The 16,972-nt window shown below is 41.6% G+C and overlaps 1 protein-coding gene across 2 annotated transcripts in view; it reads left to right on the top strand.

The window, feature by feature from the left end:
* The window catches only part of FAM3A (FAM3 metabolism regulating signaling molecule A), a 110,065-nt gene extending 93,409 nt beyond the window's left edge, over positions 1-16,656 (top strand). For both annotated transcript variants that reach the window (XM_073600401.1, XM_073600400.1), the window contains 3 exons: positions 4,390-4,474; positions 7,959-8,085; positions 12,245-16,656. In XM_073600401.1, the coding sequence (XP_073456502.1) occupies positions 4,390-4,474; positions 7,959-8,085; positions 12,245-12,343 (311 nt within the window). In that variant the 3' untranslated portion in view covers positions 12,344-16,656. The remainder of the gene's footprint in view (positions 1-4,389; positions 4,475-7,958; positions 8,086-12,244) is intronic.
* Positions 16,657-16,972: the final 316 nt, after the last annotated feature.

Raw genomic sequence — 16,972 nt, forward strand, 5'->3', positions numbered from 1 at the left:
AGGGCCCTCGCTCTCAGAAGCTTTCCGATTGATTCAGGAATTTGGTGATTATTCTGGATTCCGGATTAATTGGAAAAAGTCCTCTATCTTCCCTATTGATGGGGAGGTGGGGATCCCGACGGACTGTCCCATTCCACTCTCCACTTCTTTTAGGTACTTGGGGGTTGAGATCCAGCTTCCCATCTCTACGTTTTTGGAGAAAAACTTGATGCCGGTTATACAAAACTTTCGGGAGAAGGTACGGAAATGGCAGAATTTACCGATTACCCTATTAGGACGGATAAACTTATTTAAAATGATTTTCCTGCCCAAATTTCTTTACATTCTTTAGAACTCTCCGGTTTTTGTGACTCTGAAGGTTTTTAAAAATATTGACTCCATTATTGTGGGTTTTCTTTGGGGCTCTAAAGCACCCAGGGTATCCCTGGCTATTTTAAAACTCCCAGTTACAATGGGTGGGATGGCTTTACCGGACCTGCGGTCTTACTTCCTGGCGTCAGAGCTATCTTTTCTGCACTGGCGACTCTTTTCTTTAACACCCAATGCTACTACCCTGTTGGAGGCTGCTGTTGCCTCCTCGCAGGAAACACTACAAAATATGCTGTATAGGAAAGGGATACCAGTGAGGGAGGTGGGATCCGTAATGGCATTACCGGGGAAAGTGTTTTACATATGCTCTAAGAGGAGGAAGGATGATCCATTGTGGCTATCACCGAATAGTCCTCTATGGTATAATAAGACACTTGCAGAGTTTTTGAAACTACCTGATGGACATAACTCTTGGGCTAGACATGGCATAAAATACCTACACCATATATACCAGGATAATCACTTCTGTACATTTGCACAGCTGAGAGAGAATTTCGGAATACCGAAGAACTGGTACTTTCGGTATGTCCAATTACATCATGCTGCGCTTGCGCAGTTTGGCGCTGATGAAATTATAGTCCAGAATACTGACTTGGAGAAGGTTCTGATAGATCCAGACCCGACAAAAAGAATTTCTAGATACTATGGGGCAGTGGGTCCGGGAGTGGTGATTACAACCTCTAGATCCATGGAACGTTGGGTCACGATTATCCCTGAGTTGTCGGAGGAAATGTGGCAGGAGGTGTTGGATACATATCTAATATCTGTTGTCTCTTCTACGGATAAAATGATTCAATTTCGGTTCCTACATCAGCAGTACTATACGCCTACTAGACTTTATCGAATGCATAGACGGGAATCGGCTATATGCCATAAGTGTAGGGGGGCGGAGGGTACTTTCATGAATTTAAAAAAAAAAAAATAGCCCAATTTTTTGTATAGTCTGAAAAATGATGTTACGCCGAGTTAATAGATACCTAACATGTCATGCTTTAAAATTGTGTACACTCGTGGAATGGCGACAAACAGTACTTTAAAAATCTCCATAGGCGACGCTTTTTTTTTTTTTCTCTACATTTTACTTGTTTAGAGTTAGAGGAGGTCTTGTACTAGAATTATTGCTCTCGCTCTAACGATCGTGGCGATACCTCACATGTGTGGTTTGAACACTGTTTACATTTGCGGTCGTGACTTGCGTATGCGTTTTCTTCTACGCATGAGCACCGAGGGATGGTGCGCTTTAATTATTTTGTTTTTTTACTTGCATCCCTTGTGACAGTAATAGGCAGTGACAGGTACTCTTTATGGAGGGATCTGGAGTCTATAAGACCCCAAATCCCTCTTTTGCACTTAAAAGCATTCAAAACGCCAAGTTTAGCTGCTTTGAATACTGTCATTCTTTTAAATTTGCCACCTTTAAGTCTTCTGTAAATTGGAAGCGATGTCATGACATCGCTTCCGGGTTGCTAGATCCAAGACCTGATCGAAGCCGATACCGGCTTCGTTCGGGTCCCTGGCCAGCTGACCCGGTGGGACAGGAGAGCCTGGGAGAGCCATGGGAAGGGGGATGTCCCCTCCCGCTGCTTGGGATAACAGCCGAGGGGTTTTGAGCCGCATCGGTTGTTATCCCAAGAAAGCCAACCGCCGGCTCTAAAGTACGGTACCGAAGTGAGGCGTGCAGCTGCATGCATTACTCTGGTATAACCCCTTCAAGCTGAGGCTGCATATTTGCATACGGTGTGCGTGAAGGGGTTAATATTGTTCTTGTGTTTGCTGCTCAGTGGAATACAATGACTTGTTTCATTCGTCTTTTAAAACACTCCCACTTGCCTTGTGTGCTCTTTGTTGCAAATACTTGGTCCCGTTGTGTTCTGCAATAAGCAATGTACCTTTTTTATTGAGGTTAGATTTTTTTTTAATTTTTAGTTCTGGTCATACCAACATGCATATCTTTCCTGTAACCTATGGCAATTATGATTACCGTATTTATCGGCGTATAACACGCACTTTTTTTCCCCTTAAAATCAGGGGAAAATCGCGGGTGCGTGTTATACGCCGATCCCCTGCGATCCTGACCTGTCAGAACGAAAAAATCGCTGACCGCGATTTGAAAATGGCGCCGCCGGCGCCGAAATACACAGTGCCGGTCCTCGGCTCTTCTCAGCCGCTTTCGGTTTCACTCGAGTGCCGCCCGAACCTAGCCGAGTATACTCGGCTAGTTTCGGATAGCTCCGCTCACCGTCCGAGTGGAGCCGAAAGTGAACGAGAGCCGCCGAGGACCGGCTCTGTGTATTTCGGCGCCGGCGGCGCCATTTTCAAATCGCGGTCGGCGATTTTGAAGCTCAGAGGCTTCAGCAAGACTGCACTGGGGCAAGGCTGGACTGGGGCAAGGCTGCACTGGACACTGGGGAAGGCTGCACTGGGGAAGGCTGCACTGGCAAGGCTGCACTGGCAAGGCTGCACTGGCAAGGCTGCACTGGCAAGGCTGCACTGGCAAGGCTGCACTGGCAAGGCTGCACTGACATGGCTGCACTGACATGGCTGCACTGACATGGCTGCACTGACATGGCTGCACTGGCAAGGCTGCACTGGCAAGGCTGCACTGACATGGCTGCACTGACATGGCTGCACTGACATGGCTGCAATGATGGGCATTTAAATGTAAGTTTTTTTCCCTTCAAGTTCCCTCCTAAAAGTTTTTTTTCCTTAAAATTCCCTCCTAAATTGAGGTGCGTGTTATACGCCAATAAATATGGTAATTCCCCATCCACACATTTAAAATGGGGGGGATCCTCCTCTCTATACTATTGTATTCTGACAGCGAGGGGATTCCTCCGCTGTCAGGATACACAGATCAGCGCTGCAGCCACTGATTGAGTGGCTTATTTCCAGCAGGTCTGTTCAGCAGAAGTCAGTTGATTTATATATGGATCGAAGTTCATCTGATCCCTGCTGAACTGGCCGTATTTCGATCCCTTTTATAGGCAACTAAACTAGGTTTTGTAATTACAAAACTGAGACATGCTGGTAGTAGGAATAGTTGTACTGAACTGGTATACGTAGGCGGCAGTATTTCCCTGAATGTTAAAGCTGAGGTTTAGTTATGGCTTTTTTGCATAGTAAAGCTGGCTATAGACTGATGGTAGTTGTGTGGGTTTTTTTTTTTTGTTTTTTTTGTTTTTCCTTTATTCCGCCAGAAGGTATAATCCTGCTGCAGCCACTGACAAAGAAGAAAAGTTTTCCAACATTCTCCTTTGACAGATGTCGATCAAACAGTCGAGTTCTGTTGAGCAGGGACAGTCACAAACTGATCAATATACGGCTGGTCATCCAGACGAATGTTGATCTGCTTTACTTTTAGTCCAGCTCAGACCAGTGTAACTATGCATGTGCCATACCTGGCCATTCCCTATGGAAGGTGTTAATTAGTTGTAGTAGGCATCACTACTATAGTGATCACCTCTAACTTCTGGTTCCTGTGTTGGCCTGCTGCTTAATGAACAATGGAATGCTCATTTAGTACAGATGCCAGTCACAGAATACTTTACATTTTCTCAATGAATTAAAAAAAATTCTGTGATTGAATGAGGTGGATAGGCAAGGAGGTAACCTCATGCAGGACCTGGAAACTGGCGGTGATCTCTGTAGTAGCAGTGCCTACTACAGTGATTGCCACCTTCCACAGGGATCAGCCAGATATGGCACATACATTATTATGTTGGTCCAAGTTGAAGTAGTGTGACTATGCAAAAAAAAAAACAATACCAGCCTTTAAAATCTTTCCGTGTCCCTCAATGTACTCCATCTCATTTTTGGTGAGTACTAAAGTGTAATTTTTTAAACCAGCACGAAAAGGTTTGAGCTTCTGTCCTTTGTTTTCCAAAAACATTTTATCTCCTTTTTGATTCATAATTTTTCTGTTACATTGTCCAGTATCGTTTTATTAGTTGAAAATACTACTTTATTTAACTGCCTTATTAGCTGTTTTAATAGCTTTTATTTATTTATTTTTTTACCTAGATGTGTCTGAGCTGTTGAATTTCCTGCGGCCAATCCACGAAGGCACACTAGTACTATTGGCATCTTATGATGATCCAGCTACCAAGTAAGCAGAAGACACATTTCCTAATATAACAGGGTGCCTGTTTACAGGAAATATTATGCAGGGGGGGAGGCACTGCCGTGTGTGTGTATATTGTCAGAGAATACAATAATCTCAGGCATCCCTGATTTTAATTGCTAGCCTGCACTATGCATTGGAAATAGATTCTCTGCAGAGGATTCAGAGGAAACCCACCCTCCTATTATGTATACAGTAGGTACCAACCCTTCATACCCTGACACTCCAATTCAGCCAAAAACCAGAGGTCAATCAGCCTCTCTGACAAACCTTCTGCATGAAGGTGTGCCCCCACTTCTATAAGTGGGGAGCTGATGTGCATCTGGACAGTTCCAGGGTAGATTGCCTTTCTGGCATTTGGTTGCAGAAGACACCCTTGTTGGCCCACAGGCTAACACTTGGGTCCTGGCACCTCTCTATTGCTCTGTTAAACTTTTCTTGTGCTACTGCACAAAACATCTTTTATCTTGCTGGGTTATCAGCATCCTTGGACCCATTACTCCAGTCTATTTAGGGAGACAGGTTTTGGGGCCCTTTCCTGGTATCCTCATTGTGGGATGATTGGACAAATTTCTCCTAAGAAGGTCAGCTTTGTGGACCCTTGGACCTGGCACTTTTTGGAGGGCCTAATATGTACAAGCTTTGTCTGGGTAAGTCTTTGCAGATGCCTACTGTTGATTACTCAATGCCTTCAGCAGGCAAGGCTGGTAAAAGCAGAACTCAACTGTATCTGAGCACCTCAAACTGAAAATGCTATTAAATTAATTTTTAATATTCAAAGCAAACTCACCCATGAATCATTTGCCCTTACTCAAATGGCCATGGCTAGAAATGCTAGAGGGGTGTTTTCAAAGTGATTTCTCGACAAAATAAAGCATAAAGACATTTATGGATGTCTTCGTGCTTTATTTTGTTGAGGAATTACTTGAACACACTCATTTCTAGCCATAGCCATCTTGGGTAAGGATAGATTATTCATGTAACATTTACTTCCTGGAATCCATCTGCCCTTGGCTCAACCACACAGGTAGAAGAGTGAGCTTAGCGGAGAAAGCACCTTCTCTCCTTCAGATGAAAGGAAAAATAAATGCCCATGAAGACTGCTGGGATGTATGACTTCATTTTGGCCCAGGACAGAAACCAGGACGCAACTAAAGAAATGCAAAAAAAAAAAGGTTTAAAACAAATAAACTTCCTATCTTCCAACCTTCTTACTTAAGCCTTTAAAATAATGTTGTTTGAGAGAATTTAGTTCCACTTTAACTCAAGCCTGCATATAAATGGTCCACACTCTGTGTGCCGTTGACCTCTTTCATCAGCGGTCAAGGCGCCTCCCCCTTCCAACTAGACGACCCCCATCTCAGGATGGTCTTACATTATTTCGCTGTGTCTTGGTTCTTCAGCCCCCTAATCGTTATATGCAAACATATGAATGCAAATGCCACTTGCATTGTCTCTATGGATTAGGTAGTCTTTGGTGGGGACCCATCAGTATATCCAGTTGGCAAGGTTAGCGTCACTTTCTATTATCCCTTGGGCTTCAGTCTGCACAAATGTGTTCCTAGAACAAATGGTTGCCTCTTCTAGGGACCTCACCTTGAGTCAGATTTTATTGGACATCACAAAAGTGCTACAGTCTAAGGTAGGGGAGTGCCCCTTGCACAGGACTGGTAGCCTGGTCCTTACATTGGATGAAAGTAGGAAATAACTTGTGACTGAACTGACTTCCTTAAAGACGGTACATTGGCATCTCCTGCTCCGGTGGTTTGCGCACGAGGGTGCTTCTCATCTCCTGTGTGGCAGGCAGAAAGCCTCGCTGGAGGGTTCTGTGCCTTTGGACAGTCAGCAGGTGGAACATGCTGGGTCCCTGTTGGAAATGGAGTATCTTCTGAAAGACATGGGACCTGATCACCTGCAGTTAGGTCCTTCTTCTGTGGTTGAGCCATCGCTTCTTGGTTTATACTTTATAAATGCTTTCCCGTGCACTTCCTATAATTGGATGTATTTTCTTAACAGTAAAGTTGCTCCACAGATGCTTGGCTAAAGCAAGGAGAGTCAGGAGATCCCTAGGACCATATTTTGTGCTCAGGGCTAGGCAAGTCCTGTACAGTTCATCTTTTGGGAACCCAGGGACAAACTTGAGTGCTGAGTTGGATGTGTTTTTTTTTTTTTTTTTTTTTTTTTTTTTTTTTTTTCTTCTAGCGCCCTTAGCACCAGGACAGTGGTTGCACCCTTGTTGGGGTGCCCCTTTTTGCACCCTAACAATGTCAGGCATTGTACCCTTGAGTTCTATTCCTGTTTCAGGATTAGTGTTCTTGAGGTAGTCATTCCCTTCTGAAGTTGATCTATTTTATCCAGGTCTTGAGCATCAGGTTGATCCTTGATGACCTTCCCTTGGTCATTGAAACGTTTCCTTGTTTTGCAGGGGGCTACACCTCTTCTAGATCAGGTTCGGCCATTGGTCTTCAGTTGAACCGGAGTTGGGAAGGGTACCTAGTACTTTCTTGTGCCTTTCGGTGGCTGTTCTCACCTCTGTTAAATTGATTTTGGATATCCTGATTGTTTCTGAATTCCTGTGTCCCTCTATAAACAAGAAATGGAAAAGAAGATTTTTTTTTTGTGTACTGTAAAATGTATTTCTTGGTGTCTATTGCGGGACAAAGGTCCCACCTCTGTTTTTTGCTCTTGGCCCAGAACTGCTTTTTAACAAAACTGAGGCATGTAGTATGCAGGAGGGGTTATAGGGGGGCTGGCTTACAGTTTTTTTTTTTTTGCCCGTTTCCACACCTCTTGTAGGTGGCAGTATAGCCCAATTGTGTCTGAATTCTAATATTCCACTGGGCTCCCAGAAGTAAATTTTAAGTAGAAAAATCTTAATTTTTAGAAAAATAAGCATAACTGGTAAGGGAGTACCTGGTGCCTTTCTTAGGTAGTCCATCTATGTCATTTTAAATTCAGGTGCTATTTGGGTTCTTTTCTTAATACCAAACCGCTGACCAGTGCATTAAGTGGTGAAGGGCTAATAAGCAACTGCTTGGTGACCGCCATTTAAATAAACTTTTCACTTAGGCTGTTGCTGGGAAAAGTCCTTTTTTCAGGTTTGAAGCTAGAACGACCAGTTGCACAGACAGATGCACAGGAAGGGTCTGTTCCCTCAACTTTCTTTATTTCTTTCCTTCGATCCTTATTTCCATCCTTACCCCCGAAACAGTGTTTCCACTCAAACAAGGTAACGTGTATTAAGTTTTTAGAACATTTTTTTGCTACTTTCAGGCCTACAATGTTACATTTCAGAAAATTTTTGTCATGTTCCTGTTGAAAACCTTTTTCCTCACTTTCTGTCCAATGCTTATTGCTAAGTAGTGCTGCCAATTATAAAAATCTTTCTCCGCAGTTTTAATATAGTGTTAAAAATAGATGATTGTGTCTTGTGCCTGACCTTTCCTGTTTTGTCTTGTGTTTGCTATAGAATAACAGAGGAAGCTCGGAAGATGTTTGCTGAGCTCGGAAGCTCTGTGTCCAAAGAGGTGGCATTCAGGGATAGCTGGGTTCTTCTTGGAGCTAAGGGAGTCCTAGATAAAACTCCATTTGAGCAGGTGCCTTATGGGTGTTTGATGTGTTATTTTTCCCTGTATGTATGGTGTACACAGCATGGAAGGAGGTGTTGAATCCTGTCATGTATGATGGATAAGATTGGTATAGACTGCGTTTGCAAAGTAAAATGATGTGAAAGTGCAGTTGGTTTAATGCCCTGTATTTAAAGAGATTATTTAACAAATTTTGACAATTCAAGCAGAGCATATGAAAAGATAATGCATAAGCAGAGGTTTCTTTCTGAATGAGAATAAACGCATCAGCATTTATATGGAAATCACACACTCGCACGCTCTGAACCCGGCATGTTGGCTCTGACAGCTCAGCACTAGTAGTTTTCATCATGGAGCTCTTCTGTCTGACAATGAGAAAATTGACAGCTCTCGTGTCTTTTTTTTTTTTTTTTTTTTCCTATGTATCAGTGTGTTCCTGCCACTAAATCACCCTTATTACTTAACTCTACTTTGCCTGAAGGTGTAGCACTATATCAGTAGACTTACTGGGGCAGTGCTTGGCACTAAGAGGGATTGGACTTAATCTTTGGCTGAAGTCAAGGCATCTTGTACAGCCATGGAGCTCCGCAGTTATAACATTACAAATACTGATGTGTTTCTGTTATCTACCAGGCTTTAGCGCTAAATTAAAGCGGAATTCCACTCAAAGGTGGAACTTCAGCTTATCCGTATCCTCCCCTGGTGCCACATTTGGCACGTTTCAAGAGGGGAGAGGCCGTTTTTGACGGGTACTGTTCCCCACTTCCGGGAGATGGGCCCGAACGCCCGGTCTCGAAGTTCGGCCCCCTCAGTTGCTGGACCAATTAGAACGCGCTTCGCACATGCACAGTACGGAACCGGCTGTGAAGCCAAAAGGCATCACAGCCGGGTTTCCTTACCAGGAATGGCGGCGGCTACACCCGACAGCCAATCTGAAGATCGGCTGGGGTGCCAACATTGCAGCCTCCCTGGAAAGGTAAGTGTCCGTATATTAAAAGTCAGCAGCTGCAGTATTTTTAGTTGCTGACTTTTAATTTTTCATGGGGGGTGGCTGGACCTTTTTAAGGCTTGGATTTGTGGGCCTTGGCCTAGTCGAGCTGTACTGTACAAACAGCTTCAGCTTGCTGCCCTGTCTTCAGGTCCAGGCCTGCTGAGGCTGAGTTAACAGTGTTCATAATAAATTGAAAGCTGACCCCTTCACTATATTCCTTCCAGGCGCGTCAACCAGTTAAGTGCTAAAAATAGTGGAAGGTAATATCAAGTCAGCTAATTCACTACGGCATTATGTATGCAAAGTAAGCTAGCAAGAAAATGTCTTGTCGCCAATAACAGCCAATCGGACTCATTTGTTTCATTTTTAAACCATGCATTATAGAAATTAGATGAAAGCATGAGAGCAGATTGTTTGCTATGTGACAAGAAATGTTCCTGTTTGCATATTTCCTAGAAATGTTTTCATCCTGGTGTCATCGAAATATAACTCCATTAAGAACTTTTTTAAATTAGTTTTGGATACTTTTGGGAAAGATTAAAACACCTTAGAGGAGTTCTATTTCTGTGACATCTGTTATGGGAAGGAAATGAGAGTAGCTTGGGCAGCAATGAAAACCCAGTGTAACTCCATAACACTCATGCTTGAACATTAATGAACTGTACATTTTTAGGATGCATACGGCCTAAAGCTGACCATACACGTAAAGCTTTCTGGGCTAAGTTAAAGAAATCCATAGATTCCCCATCTACACTAAACCGCAGAGATAGACAGATCGCCTACTGGCAGCTTCCACAGCTGTCAGAATACCTGAATAGTGACTGCAGCTGATTGGCTGCAGTTACTGTTCAGCTGAATTTTCTTTACGCTGTGCTTCTCGGTTTGACAAGCCGAGTGATATCGGCATGCCCGCCCCTTGAATTTTGTTTAATTCATAGGAATCTGCTGAATATGGAGCTGTATATGGCCAGTATAGAAGTAGTGGGTCATGATTTATAACTTTGCTTTGTTCCTTTATTGGTTAAGTTCACCTTTTCACAAAAAATCAAAACTCCAGATATCTTGGTCACCCCTCCAAACCCTGCTGCACATAGCGGTTATAAAGCAATAATAATAATAGTAACCCCAGAGCGTGAGTATCCATCATAATGCTCACAATAGCAAGCTCTCACTGAGCGCAGCTAAGTGATCATACTGACCATTGAGATGCAAATCTGAGACTGCTTCTTCTGGTAATGTTTCCCAGATCAAAAAAGTGCTGCTCATTTGTCAGCATGGTCACATAGTCACACTGGCCTGTGAGCACTTGCCATTGGGAGCATTATGATGGTTACTCCCCCGGGGGTTGTGTATTGTAGTGTACAAACTGATACATTGGCAGCACAAAGCATCACGGATGCTGTGTGGCAGGCCCAAAAGGGGTGCCCAGGATATTTGGAGTGAGTTCACCTTTTCATTTTTCCTGAAAAGATGTCCAAAGCCTGACAGCAGATTCACTTTAAGGCTTTATTCACCTGTGCAAAGAGTAAGTTCATCTTTTCAGGAAAAATTAAAAGGTGAACATAACTCTTTAAAATGCACAGGTGCTAATAAAGCCTAGTGTCAGCTCATGTATGTATGGTGCAACACATCACGTGTGATTCGCATCACATTCCTGTGCAAATCACATGCGATGTCTGTGGTACGATTTGAGCCATTCATTTGTATGGCTCAAATCACACCGCATCTGCAGAAAAAAGGTGCAGGACCCTTTTTTTTTTTTTTTTTTTTTAATTTATTTTTTCCCTGCACTGGAATAGGGTCACATAGGTATTCACACCTATGCGATCCAATTCTGTCAATTGCACTGCATTTTGTGAACTTTTTGGGGTGTCGCTATCTTAAGACTGATACCCGCAGTAGGTTTTCAATGTGGTGCGGGAAGCACACAGGGTTTGCTGTGTTTCCCGCACCGTATACTGTATTGTGAACCAAGGATTAAAGTAAATCTGCTTTCAGGCTATGGACATTCAAGTGTATACATGTTGTTATCTTTTAAAGTGCATTAGCTTATGGTTAAGTTCACCTTTTGTTACATGTTACAGATGCACTGGCCCCCGCTTCACCAGTCTGACATCTATCGGGGGGATCCTCCCCCCCACCCCCTTACCCCCCCGCCTGGGCACATCATCCAGGCAGTGTTTTGTGAATAGGAAAACGACAAGGTCTGACATCCTTTTGTGGACCAAAGATACGGCCAGACAGATACACAGTCAGTCTGCAGGACTGTGGCATTACACCTACAATCTGCTGATAGTGGGTGCAATCATTTACAGGTCCCTTACAAAAAATAATGCTTATTTTTTACATGCAAAAAAAAATGTGCATTTATTTTTTTGTAAAGGTGAACTTATCCTTTAAAACAGTGGTTCTCAACTCCTGTCCTCAGGACCCACTAACAGGCCAGGCTTGCAAGATAACTGAAATACATCACAGGTGATATCATTTGCTGCTCAGTGATTGCAGTATTCTAGTCTGCATCTCCCCAAGGTAATACTTAAAATCTGGCCTGTTGGTGGGTCCTGAGGACTGGAGTTGAGAACCACTGCTTTAAAACAAGCCCTCACTAATGTCCATTATAGAATAATTTAAAGGAAAAATTGTGTGCATTTTCACCCAGTAAATAAACTTAAAACAAGCCTTCATTTATTTATTTATCTGCGGGCACTGTAAAGCAATTTCTTCACAAAAGTCACAGCAGAAGCACTGAAGTCGTTGAAGTTGGGTCTCTCATCTGCTCGGCTTACTCTTATAATTTTTCCAGAGATCCTGCTCTGAGTTTATAATAGAGACTTGAAGGCTAGAAGGCTTGGAAGTCCTTGTTGGAAGAGGGGACAGGTTGAGCTGTGCTTTCCCTTGCTGGGAAGGGAAAGGAAAGGGGGAGCAGAGCTGCTGAGTGGACCAACGTGAATGACTACAGTGCCTCTTATGAATTTTAGGGATGAATATTTTTCCATCCACTAGTTGTTAAAAATAACCGATAAGGTTTCTCTCAAATTTATTCTTGTAAAGGACAACCAAACCTACACCTGATTCGATGTATATGTTGGCTGGGAATAAATGTCTTTAGGGCTTTATCTTTCAAATGTAACCAAGTCGCTGACAGTGATTTTCATGTTTTGCTTTCCTTTCCAACAGTTAATAAAGAACAGTAAAAGCAGCAACAAGTACGAGGGTTGGCCTGAGGCTGTGGAGCTGGAGGGCTGTGTGCCCCAGCGTACTCTAGAAGTTGAATAACATACAGACTAGATTGTGATGGAACAAGTGTAACCCAAGCGGGATCTTGTGTACACTGGTGGATTTTGCTAACCAGTTTTCTTCACATTTGTACATTGTTGGCCCATAGCTGCCTTTATAGTTTGCACATTGTCCAGATATCGATGCCACTTCTTTGATTTTGTCCCCTCCATACTGTTCAGAAGAGACAGTCTGCTTTCTGGGTGAGGAATACAAAATTAAACCTAACTTCTCTTCAGACTTTTAAAGAGGTTGCTCACCAATCAAGATCAGAGGTTGGAAGATTGTATTACTGATAATCAAACATTTCTATATACATCTTAAATTTCATCAAAGATCTTAATCCACAAATTAGGAAAACGAAGATAGGAGATGATGGATCAGATCTAAAACTCATTTAAACTCGGCTACGCAATCAAAATGTTGTTCAGCGAATCATACCTAAACAAAATGTTTAACGACTCCTCTGCAATCAGAATGTCGTTCAGTGACTCATACATGGATATGCTTTGTATTTGGAATTTACCCAGGGCATCAGAGCAGTGGCGCATTTAGTTTGAGGACACATTAAAGAGCTACGGGTCCTGAATTTCAAGACATCAATGTTTACAATATTAGCATGCAAAGGAAACCCTTCCCCTTTCAAATTGTCTTTTCAATTTTCTTAAACAATAGAAGTTATTTAAATATTGACTTAATTGCCACTGATTGCAAGAGCAGGAATTAAGTTGTTGCATGTCCTCCTTAGTGGCTCAGCAGCAACAATTTAGGTCATTTAAGTCCCTGTATGCCTTCAACTTACTTGAACAATTTAAGTATAAAGATTAAGGGATGTGGTGTGCTGGCCCATTAGGTCAGCTGAAGCCTTTGCTAAGAATGTTTTAGGTCTGTCAAGCTCTAGCAAACATCAAATGAGAAAAGTACTGCAGCTACTGGAATAATTTATTTTAATATTGGGACAAAGAAAAAGGAAAACCAAACTTATATTAAAGAGACTTCTTTAGGTGTATACACCTAATAAAATAAAGACCTATGTCTGTATCCATGTGGTAAGCCAAACTTAATTTATCACAGGATTCAGAAGGAGTGGTACTGCCTTTGTTAATGGGATGTTTTTAGAACAAGGTGTGTATGTTAATCTGCATGTGTCTCCCATTACCTCACAGATCTCGATCCACAAAAATGGAAAATGAAGATAGGAGATAAATTAGCTATTTTTGCAACCAGATCTAAAGCTCCCTATTTAAACACAGCTACGCAATCAAAATGTTTAGTGACACATACGTGGCCATTCTCTTTAGTTGGATTTTAGCCCACTGTATTAAGGCACCAAAGCAGTGGGACGTTTAATGTGAGGACACATTATAAAGACGTGGAGGTCCTAAATTTCAAGACATGCACGCTTAGCAGATTTGCATGCAAATTAATCACTTTTCTTTATCCTGGTAATTCTAAATCATATCAGTTTTCTTAATTGAAAGTTGTCATTCAAATATTTTCCAAATTGTCACTGATTGTTGCGCTTCCTTTTTAGTGGATTGGCAGCAACATTTGTGTGACAATCAAACACTAGCAAACACTCCATGATAAAAGTACAGTTACTGGCTACTGTAATAATTTATTTTAATATGGTAAAAAAAAAAGTATGCACCTAATACTGTAAAATAGACATGGTCGTCTGTCCATGAGGTAAGCCAAGGTTGGCTTAATTTGTCTCATGATTCAGAGGGAGTGATGCTGGCCTCGTCTCATGTGATATGTTTTTAGAACAAGGTGTGTACAATAATCACAGGCCATAATGGAAAAAGATAGTGACGGAGAAGGCTAGGTGAAATGCCTTCATTATCATTAATTCTTTTTTTTTTTTTTTTAAAGTGGACTGAACAAGCACCGTCACATGTACTTTCCAATAAATTAATTATTTCTTATAAATCTGTGTGTGTGTTTTTCTTTTTTTGTTAAAGGCTTCAATGAGGGGACAGGTTGAGCTGTGCTTTCCCTTGCTGGGAAGGGAAAGGAAAGGGGGAGCAGAGCTGCTGAGTGGACCAACGTGAATGACTACAGTGCCTCTTATGAATTTTAGGGATGAATATTTTTCCATCCACTAGTTGTTAAAAATAACCGATAAGGTTTCTCTCAAATTTATTCTTGTAAAGGACAACCAAACCTACACCTGATTCGATGTATATGTTGGCTGGGAATAAATGTCTTTAGGGCTTTATCTTTCAAATGTAACCAAGTCGCTGACAGTGATTTTCATGTTTTGCTTTCCTTTCCAACAGTTAATAAAGAACAGTAAAAGCAGCAACAAGTACGAGGGTTGGCCTGAGGCTGTGGAGCTGGAGGGCTGTGTGCCCCAGCGTACTCTAGAAGTTGAATAACATACAGACTAGATTGTGATGGAACAAGTGTAACCCAAGCGGGATCTTGTGTACACTGGTGGATTTTGCTAACCAGTTTTCTTCACATTTGTACATTGTTGGCCCATAGCTGCCTTTATAGTTTGCACATTGTCCAGATATCGATGCCACTTCTTTGATTTTGTCCCCTCCATACTGTTCAGAAGAGACAGTCTGCTTTCTGGGTGAGGAATACAAAATTAAACCTAACTTCTCTTCAGACTTTTAAAGAGGTTGCTCACCAATCAAGATCAGAGGTTGGAAGATTGTATTACTGATAATCAAACATTTCTATATACATCTTAAATTTCATCAAAGATCTTAATCCACAAATTAGGAAAACGAAGATAGGAGATGATGGATCAGATCTAAAACTCATTTAAACTCGGCTACGCAATCAAAATGTTGTTCAGCGAATCATACCTAAACAAAATGTTTAACGACTCCTCTGCAATCAGAATGTCGTTCAGTGACTCATACATGGATATGCTTTGTATTTGGAATTTACCCAGGGCATCAGAGCAGTGGCGCATTTAGTTTGAGGACACATTAAAGAGCTACGGGTCCTGAATTTCAAGACATCAATGTTTACAATATTAGCATGCAAAGGAAACCCTTCCCCTTTCAAATTGTCTTTTCAATTTTCTTAAACAATAGAAGTTATTTAAATATTGACTTAATTGCCACTGATTGCAAGAGCAGGAATTAAGTTGTTGCATGTCCTCCTTAGTGGCTCAGCAGCAACAATTTAGGTCATTTAAGTCCCTGTATGCCTTCAACTTACTTGAACAATTTAAGTATAAAGATTAAGGGATGTGGTGTGCTGGCCCATTAGGTCAGCTGAAGCCTTTGCTAAGAATGTTTTAGGTCTGTCAAGCTCTAGCAAACATCAAATGAGAAAAGTACTGCAGCTACTGGAATAATTTATTTTAATATTGGGACAAAGAAAAAGGAAAACCAAACTTATATTAAAGAGACTTCTTTAGGTGTATACACCTAATAAAATAAAGACCTATGTCTGTATCCATGTGGTAAGCCAAACTTAATTTATCACAGGATTCAGAAGGAGTGGTACTGCCTTTGTTAATGGGATGTTTTTAGAACAAGGTGTGTATGTTAATCTGCATGTGTCTCCCATTACCTCACAGATCTCGATCCACAAAAATGGAAAATGAAGATAGGAGATAAATTAGCTATTTTTGCAACCAGATCTAAAGCTCCCTATTTAAACACAGCTACGCAATCAAAATGTTTAGTGACACATACGTGGCCATTCTCTTTAGTTGGATTTTAGCCCACTGTATTAAGGCACCAAAGCAGTGGGACATTTAATGTGAGGACACATTATAAAGACGTGGAGGTCCTAAATTTCAAGACATGCACGCTTAGCAGATTTGCATGCAAATTAATCACTTTTCTTTATCCTGGTAATTCTAAATCATATCAGTTTTCTTAATTGAAAGTTGTCATTCAAATATTTTCCAAATTGTCACTGATTGTTGCGCTTCCTTTTTAGTGGATTGGCAGCAACATTTGTGTGACAATCAAACACTAGCAAACACTCCATGATAAAAGTACAGTTACTGGCTACTGTAATAATTTATTTTAATATGGTAAAAAAAAAAGTATGCACCTAATACTGTAAAATAGACATGGTCGTCTGTCCATGAGGTAAGCCAAGGTTGGCTTAATTTGTCTCATGATTCAGAGGGAGTGATGCTGGCCTCGTCTCATGTGATATGTTTTTAGAACAAGGTGTGTACAATAATCACAGGCCATAATGGAAAAAGATAGTGACGGAGAAGGCTAGGTGAAATGCCTTCATTATCATTAATTCTTTTTTTTTTTTTTTTAAAGTGGACTGAACAAGCACCGTCACATGTACTTTCCAATAAATTAATTATTTCTTATAAATCTGTGTGTGTGTTTTTCTTTTTTTGTTAAAGGCTTCAATGTCCAGGCCAGATTTAGCAAAGTCATGTGTTGGTTAAGTTGACTTGGACTCTGACGCTAAATAGTTTCAAAATTTTGAACTGCTTTCATTCCCTCTGCTCAGCTTGAATCTGTTCTAATGAGGCGAGGCTTTAGCACTACATGGAAGTGACAGAAAAGTGCAATATTATTATATAGCAGGGACACTAAGGCCCTTTTCACACTGGGGCGGTGGGGGCGTCGCCGGTAAAACGGCGCTATTTTTAGCGCCGCTTTACCGTCGTTTTAGCGGCGGTAT

The sequence above is a fragment of the Aquarana catesbeiana genome, linkage group LG09, assembly GCF_042186555.1.
Source record: "Aquarana catesbeiana isolate 2022-GZ linkage group LG09, ASM4218655v1, whole genome shotgun sequence".
In the NCBI taxonomy this organism is placed as follows: domain Eukaryota; kingdom Metazoa; phylum Chordata; class Amphibia; order Anura; family Ranidae; genus Aquarana; species Aquarana catesbeiana.